The following is a 17,615-nucleotide window of genomic DNA, read 5'->3' as shown; positions in this document are numbered from 1 at the left end:
TATGGTTGAAATATTATTATTAGCTAGACTTATGGTTTGCTGGCGATATAATTTTACATTGTACAAATCTCTCATAAATACGATGGGGACCTATATCATACCTACAATCATACTGTTAAGTGGTTTTTTTGTCTGTGAATGATTGTTAAACAGCAAATGATTTTTTTTTTTTTAATTTGTCCTTATGCATTTTAATAGAAATTTGTTCGAATAGTTTTTCTGATCTAATAAGTGATAAAACTATATGTATATGTACCTACTAAGGTTTGATAATAATTAATAATAGTTTTATAATACATATACGATATTACGATGTAATATTAATTAGTCTAGTACCTACTTATTACGCTCAGATGATTGTTTTTAAAATTATAAAATGCAAATATATTATTATTAATAACTGTAATTTTCAAATCATAATAATTTATAGCACCTATATCATTAAACCTGTTATACTAATAGACTATTATCTTTGTACGCATACAGTTTATTGAATGTAATAATTTCATTTTGAAGCAGAGAACGTGATTTAAACTGATTTTCACTTACATTTTCGCTTTACACGACTCCGTGTATAGCAGAATTTTTTTTTCGAAACAATATACGCATAGCTATATTATATAATTATATGATAGGTCGACGTGTGTTAATAGCTGATAAAATCAACCACCAACAAACGGTTGTAGCTCATTGTTGTGGCTAGAAGTATTTATCAAAATGTAACTACTTACCTACCTAATGAATGACATGCAACTGATGTATTTCTTATATTGACACGCGGCATAAAACTATCACACGAGAAGAACATACTATAGCCGAGGAACGATTATTTGCCGCCCACCTATAAGTTGCAGCTATAAAAAGTTCCATAGCAACCCAAACGATTGACTGATATACCCATAATATTACATGGCTGCTAACGGGTAAAATATTAATCGCTGCTGTCCCTTTTTAAGTTTAATGGTCAATAGCACACGCACTCATAAAAACACTGACATAGCGCCCAACCACGCACAAACCCGTAATCCCTTCAGCTACGTCAACTATTGGATTTATATGGTCGATCTCACTCGGAGGCTGAATATAAATCGAAAGTCAAAAATCTTTTAAGGGACAATTAATCAATTAATGACAAAGATTGAATGATTCGATTGTGGATTAACAGCTATACTTGTATTAATATTATTTGTTAAGGCTCCAACATAGATAGTGATTAGCCTACAGTTGATAAAAGTTGATACAAGTTGTACCATCTTAAATCTAATTTCAATTCTTACTTTGGCTAAAGTTTATTTTGTGAAAAAATATATAGATTGCTTTAGTATTTTTTTTCATTATACAGTGCTTGTTCTAGTGAAGAATGATTGATTGTTGATGATTTTCCTTCTTTAAATTTATTTAGGGCAGTTGATCACAATGCGTTTGAATGTAAGGTTTGATACTTCTTGAATAAGTTACCTAAGTAGTTGATAAGGCAGGAGTAAATTAGATGAAGGTGTACTGTTCTAACTGAAAAAATAATAATTTTTTTTATTATATAATGTTAGGGGGTTATTTCCATTTTTACTTTGCGTTTTGTATTTCCTAGTTTGTACCTATAAAAGAGGTAAGTAATTCCAATTGGTCTGCCATCATGGGTGCAAAATGTGGGGGAGATTAAGGGGCTAAGCCCGCCCCCCAAACATTTCCTGCATTTTGTTATAAGCTATTATTCAATATTATCAAAGTAAGACTTTAGCCCCTCCCCCCAAATCCCAAACGCTTTTTGCTCCTATGTCTGCCATGCTCCATTTTTTTTGCTTTTAATAAGTTAGGTTTAAGTTTATAATAATATTAGTTATAATGTTTTGGTTTTAATAATATGAAGTCTCTCTGATGTTGTTATTAAGTTAATTTTTCTATGAGACTGAGTGAGGTGGTTTCGTTGGCTAGTACTTTGAGTCTGATTTTTCAGTGGCTGGTTTCCGGGAACACAAACAATAGTACCTATATGAACATTTAAATCTTATATTGTTATATCTTATATTGATACTATTGTTATGACTGTATCCTGCAGCAGTAAAAAATATATCCATTAATTAATTGTATAATTTAATTAGAATCGCATGAGTTTTTACTCAAGGTTATTGAAAATCAACAAAATAAATACTCGAGTCGGAAGTTATATCATATTATGTTAATTTATACATCAATACCAATAGTATTCCAATGACATAAATATTTAAATCCTTTGTATTGGTAAAAATGTAATTCTTAATTAGTTTAAAATATAACAAAACTATGCTTACATGTCATGGTAGTACATTCAACAATGAAAAATCAGGTTTTCTAATACCTTTAGTTTTCTATTTTATTATAAACCATATGAATTATAAATATAATAAAAATTACCTCATTATAATATTGTATAGGTATAATATAATACGGCCTCCATGTAGAATTTTTCCAGGAAAAAAAAGGTATATATAATATCATTTTTTCAAATTAAGTATGCGTCAATTCTAATCATAATTCATGAGCAGCAATATTATATAATTTGTTAATACCAAAAAATATACAAATGTACAAGTATACGGTTAGTGCAATAATAAAAAAATTAAAATATATTGTGATTGTTAACAATGTGATTGTGATTGTGATTGTGATTGTTTATAGAAGAATAAAATCTCTGCTCTGTAATTTTAGATTCTGATTTCTGATTCTATTTTATAATTATGTTGGTTTTTTTCTGTCTGTCATCATCTTTTGGAGCAGTAAAAATGCTTCGATTTTCAACTTTGTGGTTGGTTTATGATTGTAAATTATATACCGTTGGTACTTTTAACAGGCAAAAATAAAAATTAAGGAAAAGCTGTAATTTTTACGTAAAACCAATTTAAAATTTATTTTGTTTTTTTAGTGTGGCTCAAAAATAATTACCTTAGAAACTTTTTTCCAAATATTTATATTAGAAATTTTAACATTTTCAAAATATTTTGAGATTTTTATAAATATTTATTATTTTTTATTTTTTGATAATATAATTTATATAAAATAAAATACAATTAATACAATTTCTCACTCGGTCAAAAAGCTTAAAAATGTAATACAAGGTTCCTCATAAATTGTTATTATAGCTATTTCAATCACTAAAAATACATAAGCACGATCTTTTTACAAGTATTTAAAGTTCGACAAAATCATGAAAATTTGCTAATAATTTTGTAATGAAACATATTTCATAAAATTTTCAATGTTTATAAATTTGGATTAGAATTTGAATACCAGATTTCTCTAGATAAATTTAAAAAATATTTACATAGTTTTTTTAGACATTTAAAGTTAAAATTTGGACGATATTTAAACAATGTATAACAATTTTAGTTATAAATTGTAGTAATTTAAAATATATTATTCGTGGGTATTTGAATTAGTAGATATTTTTATTATATATTACTATATGTTATAGTACACACAACAACATTTCCAAATGCAAGGTTTCTGAAAAATGTATTCAATCTACTTTATTATTGTTATTATTAAAATAAATAAAATAATTTACGATTGTTTTAAAAATAATGTGTAGATATATTATATGGGTTAGCAAAGAAAGACTATATGGGATGAAAAAAATTAAAATTTAATTTTAAGTTGGTAATACTATGGTATTATAATGTCTTAATTTTGATTTTGATTTCAATTTTAATGTTTTAATCAATAGTTTATTATAATATGTATATTTCTATACCTTTTATACCCAATGTATTTATATTTATATTATTTCCATAGTTTTTGTTTAAAAAGCCCTATAAATCCTTATAGCATAATATGATTATTTCTATAACTATAATTATTCTTTAAAATTATGTTGCTTCAGGTTTTACAAAATAAATTCGTTTATACTTTGTATTATTAATAGGTATATTTAACAGGTGACATTATGACAAGACTACAAGTTCAAGAGTACATTAAATTATGCACATAGGTACTTGACCTTATAATATTAATGATATTATACATATTACACAATAGATAGTATATGAAATTCCTAATTCGAAATCAACACTTTTATGGATCTATTATCAAAGAATATTATTTATTATTCTAAAGAAAACTTCCGTAATGAATAAAGTGAATAAACATTATATTAGTTATTACTTATTATTACCTAAATATTGTAATTTAATGCAACAATAACTTAATGTAATGATCTTTTACATATCTTTGGTACCTATATTATGTTTGCGTACGTACTAGGTAGGTGTGATGAAGAAGATAAATTACTTTAATGTTTCCATTTTATACGGTTCGTTGATTATAATATGTAAAATAACAAAAACGAATACGCAACTTATATACCATGTATTCATATTCATATTCATATTCATATTCATGCCGAGTTGATTAATGTTTACTGTAATCGGTAGATCTGCGAGAAAATCAAACAAATAATATTACTGGGTAGGTACTTAGCTAAAATAAATTAGTTGAATGGACCCAACACTATATGTATAAGATTCAGGACCGAAATGCAGTTCAAAAAATAGTAATTCGTGGATGTTTCGTTGTTTTTTTTTTTCTAAAATAATAATAATATGTGCCTAAACCTTTATTTAATGTTGTTTTAATTTTATACCACTATGTCACTATATACAGTTTGATAATATCATTGTGTTCCTTATAACCGATTACTGTAGTTTTCCGGCGTCATATAGGTCACTAACCGCACGCAGTTCGTTCTTAATAATTTAAAAAATCAAAATTCGAAACTTTGTAAATAATTTAACTTAAAAAAAATACAATCACCTCATTGTTGATAATTTATGATATTATATTAGCCCAAAAGTTGTCAACAATTGCTTAGCGTATCTATAATGAATAACCTGTTAAAATGTTTTTAAAGTCTCTAGGATTATTATTCTTTATTACTTTTTGCATTTTTCTAATCAAAATCAATTCTTGTAATAACTTATTTGTTATATTGGTACTTTTAAGTGTTGTTTTTTTCTTACAGTTTTGCAAATGGATTATTTTAGTTACTAGGAAATTAAAAAAAATTACCTCATTTAAGTGCCGGCTGTGTTAAATTTTACAACCGGTACGTATATATAATAGCATGAAACTTTATTTGAGCACTTTTACACCCCGAATAAATGATAACTGAAAAAAAACACAATACAATGACCAATATAGCTCTCTCACTCCACTCAGAATACATTAAGATCTCCATTTTTTTTAACAGATTTGTTTAATACTATAATTTTATATTATGAAAAATGTTCGCATAACTTAAAACAATAAAACTGTATCAGATATTTTCATTATTTTTTTTTTAGATTCTGAGTAGAGCGATGCGTGTATTTATATATTTCGTTTTTATACTTTTGTTACGTGCTTTTTTGTTTTCATTTATTTTACTTTAACAAGGAAAACCATTAGGAGTATTTTTTCAAGTAGTAATTTGTTTTAACATTTTTTACTAGTTCTTGAAAATGCCTATCTACATACAATGCTCGTTATGAGTTATTCGGTTGCTCTTCAACATTTCAAATATTTGTTTTACTCCCACGCATTAATTTTGTTCAGTATACCATCTAGAGATATGAAGCATTAAAATTTTTTTTTTTGTTATAAGAATAAATTGTTGATAAGTCTAGGAAGATTGAAATTGATATCGTATTGTATTTTTCTTCCTAAAAAAAAAATCATAAACCAAATCTTATCAAATCTATGTTGAAAAAACACAATAATCGTTGTGTATTTCGTAATTAATAGTTATTTTGTTAGCATTTATAATTAGTAATGACGTTATTAAAACATATTACACATGCATATCATACAACTGATATTATACTATGTCTATACTGCATTGTATTATATATACTCGTTAAATTTCGATGGTCAATATCATTATTAAAAATGAGACTAAGCAAATAAAAACATATATAATATTAAATTAATTATAGTTATTTATAAATGACTAGGCAGTTAGATACTGTAAATTGATAGCTGATAGTATGTGTGAATGAAGAAATGGAAATATGCTATTAATATTATGTTTAATTGCATTTAACATTCAACAGAAAGATGTTTAATATAGGTTTATTCTTTGTGGCTGGCTTTCATTATGTAGAGTATTTGACATTTCAATATTTGGTATTTTTAATATCTATAGGCGATGAGACACTGTACTCGATGTTTTCACTGACAACCGCTTTTTAGGTTGTGATAATGAAGTTTTCATATTCAAGTATCCAAAAAAAGTTCGAACAGGATATCTTGGCAGCCGTACGCTGCAATAATAAAAACAAAACAATTAACCTTTGTAAATTAATATATATTTATTTAATATACACGCCAGTAGTCTTGAGGTTTCAAGGGACAGGTTATCAATTAAATAAAAACTAATTATAATTGTAATGAAAAATATTGGAAAATTATTGGATACGCATAATATTATAAAATCGTCTCTACAATCAGTTATATCAATATCATAAAAAATAATATTATTATCTAAGATATTATCATACACCTATTTAATGAAATTGGCAATCACCATTGCTTATTGGCAAGTCGTAAAGTCAATAGTACGGTAAATAATAATAATTCTCAATAACAAATAATACATAATATATTACGGTAATGTATTGACGTACCGTACTATCAAAGACCACCTAAATACCTAACACAAATATAGAATCGTAAAACATTTTATAATAACGGTTAACAATTTGACATCCAATTAATTTAGAGCAGATTTTTCATGGCCTTTTTTTTTGGATTTTGTTAACGGAATTGAAAAAAAAAAAACAAAAAAAAAACAGAAAGCCAAATCAGTAACAATGTCGAAAACAGTAATGTTATACTTTGTGTGTCGGTTTAAGTACACTGCTGTAGACGAGTGCATAATATACCAGCGTACACAGTATAGGTATGTACACACATCGTACATGAAAATATATTTCAAAAGTTCATTATAACGCCAACTGGGAACACAAAGAGTTTATATATATTATACTTATTTCCCACCGAGTTCTCTTTTATCCAGAACGTTTTCTGCGACGAATGGAATATAATATGCAAACATAATATACGCATGCATGTTTAACGATACAATGTTTAATACATTTTTTAACGTTTGGGAAACAATATTTCAATGAAAACGGTCGTTCGGGCGTTGACTCAATGGGTAAAATGAACGTTGCAAGTATAATATTGTATTCACGCCGTTTTTTTGAATTGCTTCTAAATCCGTCTAGGTAGACACTTTTATTTTACATTTCGAATGTAGTTATTGTATTAAACATATATTATTATGTATATCTTGAAAAGTATAAAATTTATCATCGATTTTATTAAAATGTTTCAGAACCGCAATTCTCCACTGTCTAATGGAAACGTGGTGTATTGTTTTTTTCCTCTATGTAACGTGGTTTAAAGAGCAGAAACAAAAAAAATATGCTTTAGTGCTCCGATGTTGGTATGGTATATACTTACAAGTTATATTAAATATTACATAATATATCGTAGTAAGTACTTCGAATAAGCAATACGTACGGTATATGATATAGGCACAATGGTATATGTACATGTATATATATAAGTATATAGACGGCACATGCCACTCCTATGCGTTTTTATTGGTCCATTTTAATTTGGATTTTTATGGTTTTAAATGCTGTATGTAATCGTATTCGAAATAAGCACACATTATTGTCTTAACTTTTATTATCCAACCAAATTCGTACTACCTATGAGTTGTGTAAGTTATGATTTTATGAGTTCATAAGTTACAATAAAACATTTTAAGTTTTCTGGTGTGGCGCGATAGTTGTCCTCAGTCACAAAACGTATTCTGAGTGCCAGCACCGGCTGGTTTCACTATAGTTCCCGGATGGGTGACCTCAAATCCTATTGCCACACATGCACGTGTTCAAACCAACCGTATCCTTCCTAACAGTAAAAACCAACTTAAAAATAAACTTTACCCAATAGAATATGTGTTTATAAATAAAAAAAAAAATTTAGATTAAAAAAATGTATCTAGAAACCAATGTAGATTACCTACAATAAACTATGATAAACACTTAATAAGTGTAGGTATTAATTTAAATGAATATTTTAAAAGCTTACAAGTTACATTTTTTATCGTAGTATATAGTCACAATTTATATACTAATCATAGTTGTACCTTGTACTGTACCTATATTTGATTTAGATATTGATTATCACTGAACACTAAGCAGGTGGCAAATATTATCAGATCACCCATTTATGTCAAATTTTCAATACATAATAATATTAAATATAGGTATATTATATACGATTTAATAATTTTTTTTTTGGCACGTTTGTTCACAAATTAAAATAATTAAACCTAAAATTAAAAAGGTGGGTAAGTGGATGTCGCTCCGCTGTACAGTATGTGATAAGTGGGTCACTGTAATGGATGGTGTTAAATTTGAATTCAATGATATAATATCATTGTATAAGAAATAAACGATTCTGAGCGAAAATGGTCCGTCATCCTATGATATTACCAAGTATATTTGATGATATTATTGTGAATAAAGTAATTTATATAATGACCTATTTACGTGGAACCTTGTTTTAAATTTTCAATCCTTAGCTATAAAAGTTGAACATTTTATACATTTTCAACTACAAAATAATTATTAAATTTTAAATTTGATAAATTTTGTCAAAATTCGAACTTTAAATGCTTATAAAAAAAATTGTGCCTATGTATTTTTTATATTTTTCAACTGATATTGTAAAATTATATCAGGAGCCTTGCATTAAATGCAAACGCTTTTTTACCCAACAAATAAAATTGTATTGATATTTATAGAAAAAAAAACTAAAAAAAATGGAAACTGAAAATGTCCGTAAACAGCTCAAAATATTTGGAAAATGTTATGGTGTATAGAAAATGCTAGTATAAACATTCAGTCAAAATTGCATGTACCAACGGTCATTTGTTTTAGAGTTGCACCAAAAACCAAAATCGATTTTCTCAAAAACAGATTTTCCGTAAAAATTCCCGTTTTTCCTTAATTTTTCTTTTGTTTTTCACGTTGCTTTAGAAAACTACTAATTTTTACTTTTGACCCGCAAAGTACCAACTAGATTCACTTTCCTATCAGAAAAGTTACTGTTGAAGATAATCCAAGCACTTTTACTGCCCTAAAAGGTGATGATAGACACAAAAAAAAAAATAAAAAAACAAACACACATCATTATAAAATTAATACATTCTTCGCTTCACTCAGAATCTAAAATATTATTACAAAAATTTAACTAATTAAATTAATTATTATTCTCGTAAAATGTATAATTTAAAGATTAGTTTATTGACTTTACCAAAATATGTTAGTTATACTTGTACATAATATATATCAGTGCCATTCAGTGTCTTGGCGTGGCGCGTTGGCTATAACCCCTACAACAGCTAATGGCCTTAGTCGTCGGACTTAAGTTCAATAAAAAAAAAAATAAAAATAAAAATATATATCAACAAAATATACAATTATTAATTTAATATAAACATAGCATTTTATTTATAGTATAACCGATGTAGATTTAAATTTGAAAGGTAAATGCATTTTCTATTACCTAAATTGTACTTATAGCTTAATTATAATTGTTGATAGGTATATTTTGAAAAAAAATATTAACCTTTGTATTAAATGAAACAACTAAAATAAATATTGCTATAAAATAATATAGAAACATAAACACGATAAAGGAAATAGGTATTTTTCAATATCTTATGTGTGTTGACACAAAAGAAAATAAAGAATATACTCGTATCGATGTCGAATAAAATAAATTCCTTTGACAAAATCTTTACGAAACCCATGAAATAAAATCGTTTAAAATGTATACAGTAAGAATAAAAATGACTAAGGAGTATTGATAAACAACCTAAAATAGATGTAAAAATTTCAAGTGGATTAATAATTGTAAAAATAATAATATTATAAATAACGTTGATTTTTAAGCCAGAAATCGACCCACTTTAATATAGGTAACACATCTAACAACTCATTTAATCAGTAAACATTTTCAATTACCTAATGGCTAATACAACACTTTTTGTCTAAGAAAAAAAATATTTTTATTTGTAGGTAAGGTCGTGAGGACTTATGTTTTTGTGAGCTTGTCTTCAAAATTCCTATCATTCTTAAATGCTGTCCATTAACGTAGTTACGTAGTTGTATTAGAATTTGATAAGAGATCTTGGACTTGGTAAACACGCGCTGGAAAGGATTTTCATTAATTGTGTACTCAAAAAATGTATAGCGTTTTCTGTATACAATGTACAACAATATACATTATACACACACATTTTGATAGAATTAATTTGAGACCATTTGTTTCACAGTACTTAATGACACGCACACGTGGGATCTGATTGTAATAATTCCACATCACATAAATCCTTTTGTACTCTCATTTTAGATCATTTGTAAACAGAAGAATCTGATAGGATTCAAATACTTGGGATCAAGTAGTTAATGAACATTAAGAATAAGTGGGCGATAAGTGTAGGTACACCATAAGGTGGTTTTAATTTCCTCTTAAATAATATTAATTATTTTTATGAATTTAGAACGTTGTGATATATTTAAATATTTTAATATTGAGGATAACCAAGAAAACATGGGCTCATAGATTCTTATTTTGCCTAGTTAAACCCGTACAAACTGTCTCAGTATCTACTTCTGGGGATATTTTACAATGTAACGTTATTATAATATTATTAGTTTTTTTTATAAATTCGTGAGTTTAACTAAATTGTTAAAAAAAAATTGTAATTACAACTTATAAGCAACTTATAAGGTCAATACTGCAGACTAGAATGATTTGAATATCACCATATTTATGGTGACCCATTGTTTGGTCCGGTAAATAATATCTGACGACAAATGATCAGAAGCCAAAATATCCTATAAAGATATCCGACTTAAAAACGTTCATAAAGAAATAATACCTGATCAATAATATTAATATTATATTACATTTTAAAAATAGGTATAATACATTTTCAATTTTTGAAAAAATAATATTCAACCACCAAGTATTTAAATTATGTAAATGATGTATTTAAAGTATATTACATTTTTATAAAATTACGTAACAAGTATATAAAATTAATATAAAATACAAATATTAAAAAATTTAAATGATGAGCGATGCCCTTTTCTATTTTTGCTTCATGGAACTCTTGTTCCGGCTTTAAAAAATATACAAATTTCCAAATAGTCGTATGACATCTTAGTAATGCGCTGAAAGCATATAGTGCCAACCTTCTACAGAATTTTTTGTTGGGGAAGATACATAATTACATTACTATAACAATTCCACATTTCTAGCGAAATAAATGGTTATAATAGTTTAATAGTACTACATATATCAATATATCATAAGAGCATCGCTCATAATTTACAAGATATACTTACTGCAAGATATTTTGATGACAGATCAAATGATAAAATGACGTAGAACCCTATTTTGCTCCAAAACGCGATGTCAAACAAAACAATTAAAATTAAAAATAAACACATTGTTGTAAAACCAATATAAAATCTGAAATAAAAATCTCCACTCACAGTCTAAAATAAATAATAATAATAATTTTGATACGACAATTAATTTATAGTTGTATGCTCAATGTTTTACTGAAATATTATTTAGTAAATGGAAATTAAAAATGTTGGCCAGCAAGTAAGATTTTGAAGAAGACATTAGGCAATATACAAGTATGCAATTGTTTTCACGTAATTAGTATGATGCAAGCAGTACATTTGTATGGTGGTTGGAATTATTAAAATAAGTTGTATTACCATCAGTCGTTATACCTACAATATACATACAATGTATTTATTTAAGAGAAATAATCGAGAACATTCTTATCTGCTCAAGCACAATTTTATTTTTGTGTTTACATTTTGAAAATTAATAATCAAACCGTACCTACTCATAAGTTGTAATGTGCAAGTACTTAACTGATCGCAGTCACATATTATGTCATACTTGGATTATTGGAATATGCGAGGACGTCAGTACGACACGAACCCCGTGGACCGTATATATATTACAGCGTAGTAACTGGTAACCCTGACTACAGTGGTTTCTTTTAGTAGGTATAGGTAAAATATAGAGTGGTTATAGTCTATAGGTATGTATAAGAAAATATATATTTAACCTCAGCCTCTGTTCTTTGAACGATACTATTACATTCTTAATGTATGTGATACGTACCATGCATTGTGAATCGTTATGGAGAAAAATGTGCACATTTTGTGACGGTTATTAACAAAAAAATTTAAAAATTAAAAACATGCACATCAAAAGTTCTTTACTGTGCATCAGTGTAAAAACTCTAGAGAACGGCCACCCGTATAATAATTACGGGCTTTTGGCGGGTGTAATGAGCAATATGAAAGCGTACGAAGTGTGGTTTGTTTCAAAGGACTCTTTTTCTCTCTATAATACGTCATAATATGAACGTTGCTCATTCAGAATGTATTATTCGTACACATCCTACATTGCCTAGTTTCCAAACAAAAAAGACGATATTTTCTGAATCAGTGAACTATTGTGATATAAAAAGAAATGATAAATATATAATATTATAATGATTCGTGTATTGTTTCGAACGAAGAATTGGGTCGAACGCAGATGAGAATCAAACCAACCAATAAAATACCATCTTAAAGGTACAGTTATACACTTATACCTACCTACCTATATTGCATTGTGTATAAAGCTAGCCAGATGTTAAAATAACTATTAGTACTTGATTGATTATATATTATTATGATTTATTTTAGTAGTAAACACACATTGTTTAAAAAGCACGTGCTATTTACATTTTTTTCACATAATTTGAAGCTTGTATTAAACAAAATGTATTTTTTTACTATTTGTGACTTTATTATTATTAAGGCATTTTCAAAACTGAGTGGCTTTTTTCTATTCCTACTATATCTTAACTAGTTTATATTAGGGTGACCAATGACCATACGCCCTGCAGTTTTATACAGGATTGTCCTTTATTTCGGCTTTGTGTCCTGTTGTCCTGAAAAACTTCTTTCAGGACGCTTTTTGTCCCGTAAGCCTGTCCCATATTAATCCCATTTTTTGCCTTACTGTTAATTTATTTTTTGAAATTTGTGAAATTACATTATTGAATAAAATAATATAAAAATCTATACTTTTCAATTTTTTTTTGGATTTTTGTTTTTACCATTATTATTGTTGCACCACATCATTGTCGGCGACTAGTATATTCACTGATCAAATGTGAGCATATTGCGAAATAAATAAATATTAATAATAGCCTTATACCTCCATGTCGTGCACAAGCGTTATCTTATCGGACAACAAAAAAATATACTTATTAACTTTTTTTTTATTTTTACAAGAAATAGACAATCTGTACATATTATGCACAATTAGTATATTATGTGAGATTAGAAAAACATAATGAGCAACACTTAGCTTGGAAGTTGCGTTGTTATCGGATTAAGTTAAATGATCTCTACACAATTTTCTTTTAAGTCTACGACAAGGATTTCCAGGAAATGACCGGATATGCAATCCTTTTATTAAAGGACTTTCATGGTTTTCTAATTTAATATTAAAACTTTATAGAAAACAGCAACTTATTCTTCTACTGTTTTTACACCTAGGTCTTTGTGTAGGGCCAGGTTTGAGATGTAGGGTGGAGCTTTGGTGATTTTTTGAAGTGTGATATTTTGGAATGCCTGAATTTTATTTTTTTGCGGAACCCCATAGTTGGATTCCATACGTCCATATGGGTTTCAGAAGAGATTTATATATTTGTAATTTAGTTTTTAGGGTTGAGAACTTATTTTTTATAGTAATACTTTTAAAGATCGGGAACGGGCATTAAGTATTAATCTTTTTTTTCTTATATGATTTTGCCAAGTTAGTCTTTTATCGAGGTTTAGACTTAAGTATTTAACAATTAACAGTATCGAGAGAAGGGATAGGTAGATTATTACAGTTATGTTAGAGCAAAGTCTGTGTCTTAGGGTGAACGTAGCATGAACGGATTTATTATTGTTTAGTTTAATTCGCCATTTCGTGTACCATTTAGAGAGTAGGTTTAGATGAGATTGTAGATTTTTCTAAGCAATCACTGGATCATTATATTGACTCCATGACTATGGACATTATCATTATGATAAAATGACTTTGTCGTCCGCATAACCAGCGACAACAGTATTTTGTGAAGAGGGTTAATCAGCAGCATAAATATTAAATAATATTGGAGAATGAACACCTCCATGAGGAACTCCAGCACTAATTTAGGCTATATTTAAAGTGGAGGAACCTTGGCGTATTTGGAAATGTCTGTTTGTAAGATATGATTCCATTAGTAGAAATAGTGTAGAAGGAAGAAATTTACGCAGTTTGAACAGAAGACCTTCATGCCAGACTCTGTCGAAAGCCTGGGAGTTGTCTAAAAAGGCACAAGTACAGTAGCATTTATTTTAAAGTGAGGTAGAGACTGCATCAACTACTCTATGGACCTGGTGTACCGTACTGTGTTTGGCTCTAAAACCAAATTGTGAAGATGGAAGAACATGGTTTGATGTTATGTGTGAATAAATACGTTTGAGGATGAGTCTTTCGCAAATTTTTGAGAAGTATGGCAATAGACTTATAGGTCTATAAGATGTTGGGAGGTCAGGAGGTTTATCCAGCTTAGCAGACATTGTTATTTGTGAAAACTTCCAGAGAGTGGGGAAGTATGAAAGTCTCAAAATAGCATTGTAGATATAAGTAAGAAGTACAAAAGCTTTATTAGGTAGACAGTTAACAACATTAGCTGTAATCAGATCAAATCCTTGGGATTTGTACGAGAATATTTTGAGATCATATTTTTTTCTTCCTTAGGTGTGATATATTTTTATGGGCGGCTAATTGGTAAGGTAGAAGCTAAGTAATTTCTGACATCAATAATATTTTGCGGGACATAAAATTTCATCATGGGGATAAAAAGTTTTGGAGAGATGGGCTTGGAATAATTCTGCTTTTCCAACATCTGAAACGGCAAGCGAGTTTTCAGCATTTAGCAGTGAAGGCGAGGCGATTTTATACTTAAGTAAACGTTTGGTTTCTCTCCATAGAGTCCCATCAGTGACAGATAGAGAGTGTAATTTTTGTTCGCGTGCATATGATTTTTATTTTTAAGTGAGTTGGGGAGTTTATTATAGGCTGATTTATTAGACGGAAGCCTAGTGGCTTGGTATTTAGCTCTACCTCTACGTTTTTCTACTATTAGGCAGCGCATTTGGCGCATTTGATCAGACACTAATGGATAGTTATTTTTAGAATTATGTGGCTTGTCAGGCTTGGTGGCTTACTGGCTTCCCAAGCAGCTGATTGTATTTGCATAGTTAAATTATTAACCACTTCGTCAATATTAAGATTTGACTTAAGTTTCACTTTTAGATTGATTCGTTGGTTAAGGATGTTTAGAATTCAAGACCGTCCGTTAAAGAAGAAAAAAGTCTATGCGGTTTAATTTGTTCATGGACGGTAGCGGACACATTGAGTACAACAGATGAGTGATCAGAATTTAGATCTGAAATGTTTTTAGTTAGGCAGTGTAGATTGCACGGAATTTTGGTGATAAATACTAAAATATCGGGTTTTTTTGTAGGGGAAGATGGCGAATAGGTAGGGCCAGGTGGAGAGAGTACATAGCAATTATTTGTGTTGACAAAATTATGTAAGACGATGCCACGTGGGTTATTTGAGCGACAACCCCAAGAATTGTGTTTAGCATTAAAGTCGCCACCTATGATAAAATTATTTTTAATTATATTTAAGTAATCTGCAAACGTAGCATTCGAGATATTGTGGCCTGGATGAGAATAAAAAGCACCTACAGCAATGGGTATGTTATTTAGTTTAATTATTATAGTATACGATTGTATATAATCATAACAGTAATTGGAAAGTGGTTGAAAGTGTATTGCATTTTTAATAAATATTGCAACACCACCATGCGCTGTATTGTCAGGGTGATAAGCTTTTATTATCTTGTAACCTGGTATGAGGATATATGTATATTTGGTGAAGTGTGTTTCTGTGATAAGGGCAATGTCAACACGTTTATCATGTAATACATTTTATCAGTGGTGGTTTTGGGAGTGAGGCAAGTGAGGCCTGATTCATTATGTATTATCTATGGTACCTAATATTAAAACTTGTTTACTATTCGTACAGATTGTATTTTTATAAAATTTAAATCTTACAAAAATGTTCTGCTTTGAAATAGAAAATTAAAAATGTATGGGTATTGCCGTTTAGTTAAATAAAAATATAACAATTTATATCAATATTTTTTTTTTCAAAAAGACGTAGTAGCTGGTAGATAATCACTTAAGTGATGGGCAAAATTATCTTGATCTTGAATCTTGGTCCTACAGTCTTGGTCTAGACCAAGACTATAAATGGTTCTGCAAGAACAAGACCAAGACTGAGTCTGCAAGAACAAGATCAAGACCAAGACTGTCATAGTCTTGGTCTTGGTCTTGGTTTGCCCATCACTAAATCACTTAAAATGAAATACCTATTTAAATAAAAAAAATATTTTTAAAAATGTTTATATTTTTTCAAATAAAAAGTGTTTTTAGTTAAAATAATTATCCTGTAAGTATATTCGTAATTTTATAGAAATAAGTCTATTTATCTATTTTTTTAATATAGTTTAGTTGAATCAAATTTGACTAAAAATAAAAAAAAAATTATGAATATAATGAAATATTATATTATACCTATGGCAAATATAAGATATTAAGACAAAAAATAACTTATTTATAAATGAATGTATACGATTTAAAAAAGTAGGATAGAGTTCTAAATTTGTGAAATCATTGTACGCAGAATAATGGGAAGAAAATATGTTAAAAAGTTGAATATAATATAGTTGGGTATATAGAGAAAGGATAGTTAAGAGACAATTGCGGACCTACGAAAAGAAATGTCCGTGAACAGAAAGTAAAGGACAATACGACATGATATATATATATACAATGGTTTGTATTCAGAGTTGGTTTTAACGGAATTTGCGAAGAAAATTATGTTTTAATGGATAATTTGTGTGTTTTTATAAAATAATTAGTCATGGCCTGTAGTAGGATTAGGTATCAATGATTTCAATTAAAAGTAAGTTCTATTATAAAATACAACATGGTTCGCTAACATTCATTGTAAATAATTAATACAAAATCATGAAAAAATGTAATTGTTATAACTTATAGCTAACGAGTGTTGATTTGTTTCTTAATAATTAGATGTTCTTTACTATGTAAATACATTTTTATTTAAGTAATTTACTATGATGTCATTTGGTTTTTCGATTAAAGTTGATACAAATAAATAATAACGTAAGAAAATAATCTATTGGTCGTTCCCCTATTAAATTATTCAATGATGATTGCTGTGCAGTAATAAAGATGAAATATTTTTAAATAAATTTAGTCAAACAAATATAGTAGACATAAAAACGTTATTATGGTGTAAATTGTTTTGTCATTCTGTTGCGATAAAATTGGCATATTCATATCAAAATCGACCGAGTATTTATC

The 17,615-nt window shown here is 28.1% G+C and overlaps 1 protein-coding gene across 3 annotated transcripts in view; it reads left to right on the top strand.

Moving 5' to 3' along the window:
• The window catches only part of LOC132948567 (glutamate-gated chloride channel-like), an 88,764-nt gene that overhangs the window by 20,560 nt on the left and 50,589 nt on the right, over positions 1-17,615 (top strand). The window contains exon 2 of one of the 3 annotated variants that reach the window (XM_061019089.1): positions 7,349-7,459. The exons of 1 other annotated variant lie outside the window; for it this stretch is intronic. In XM_061019089.1, the coding sequence (XP_060875072.1) occupies positions 7,371-7,459 (89 nt within the window). In that variant the 5' untranslated portion in view covers positions 7,349-7,370. Of the gene's footprint in view, positions 1-7,348; positions 7,465-17,615 lie in introns of those variants that run through there. One more of the 3 variants, XM_061019090.1, reaches the window with a different exon arrangement.

The sequence above is a fragment of the Metopolophium dirhodum genome, chromosome 7, assembly GCF_019925205.1.
Source record: "Metopolophium dirhodum isolate CAU chromosome 7, ASM1992520v1, whole genome shotgun sequence".
NCBI classification, from domain to species: domain Eukaryota; kingdom Metazoa; phylum Arthropoda; class Insecta; order Hemiptera; family Aphididae; genus Metopolophium; species Metopolophium dirhodum.
The sequence above is the reverse complement of the archived record's forward strand: the minus strand, read 5'-3'. Positions and strand labels throughout refer to the sequence as shown.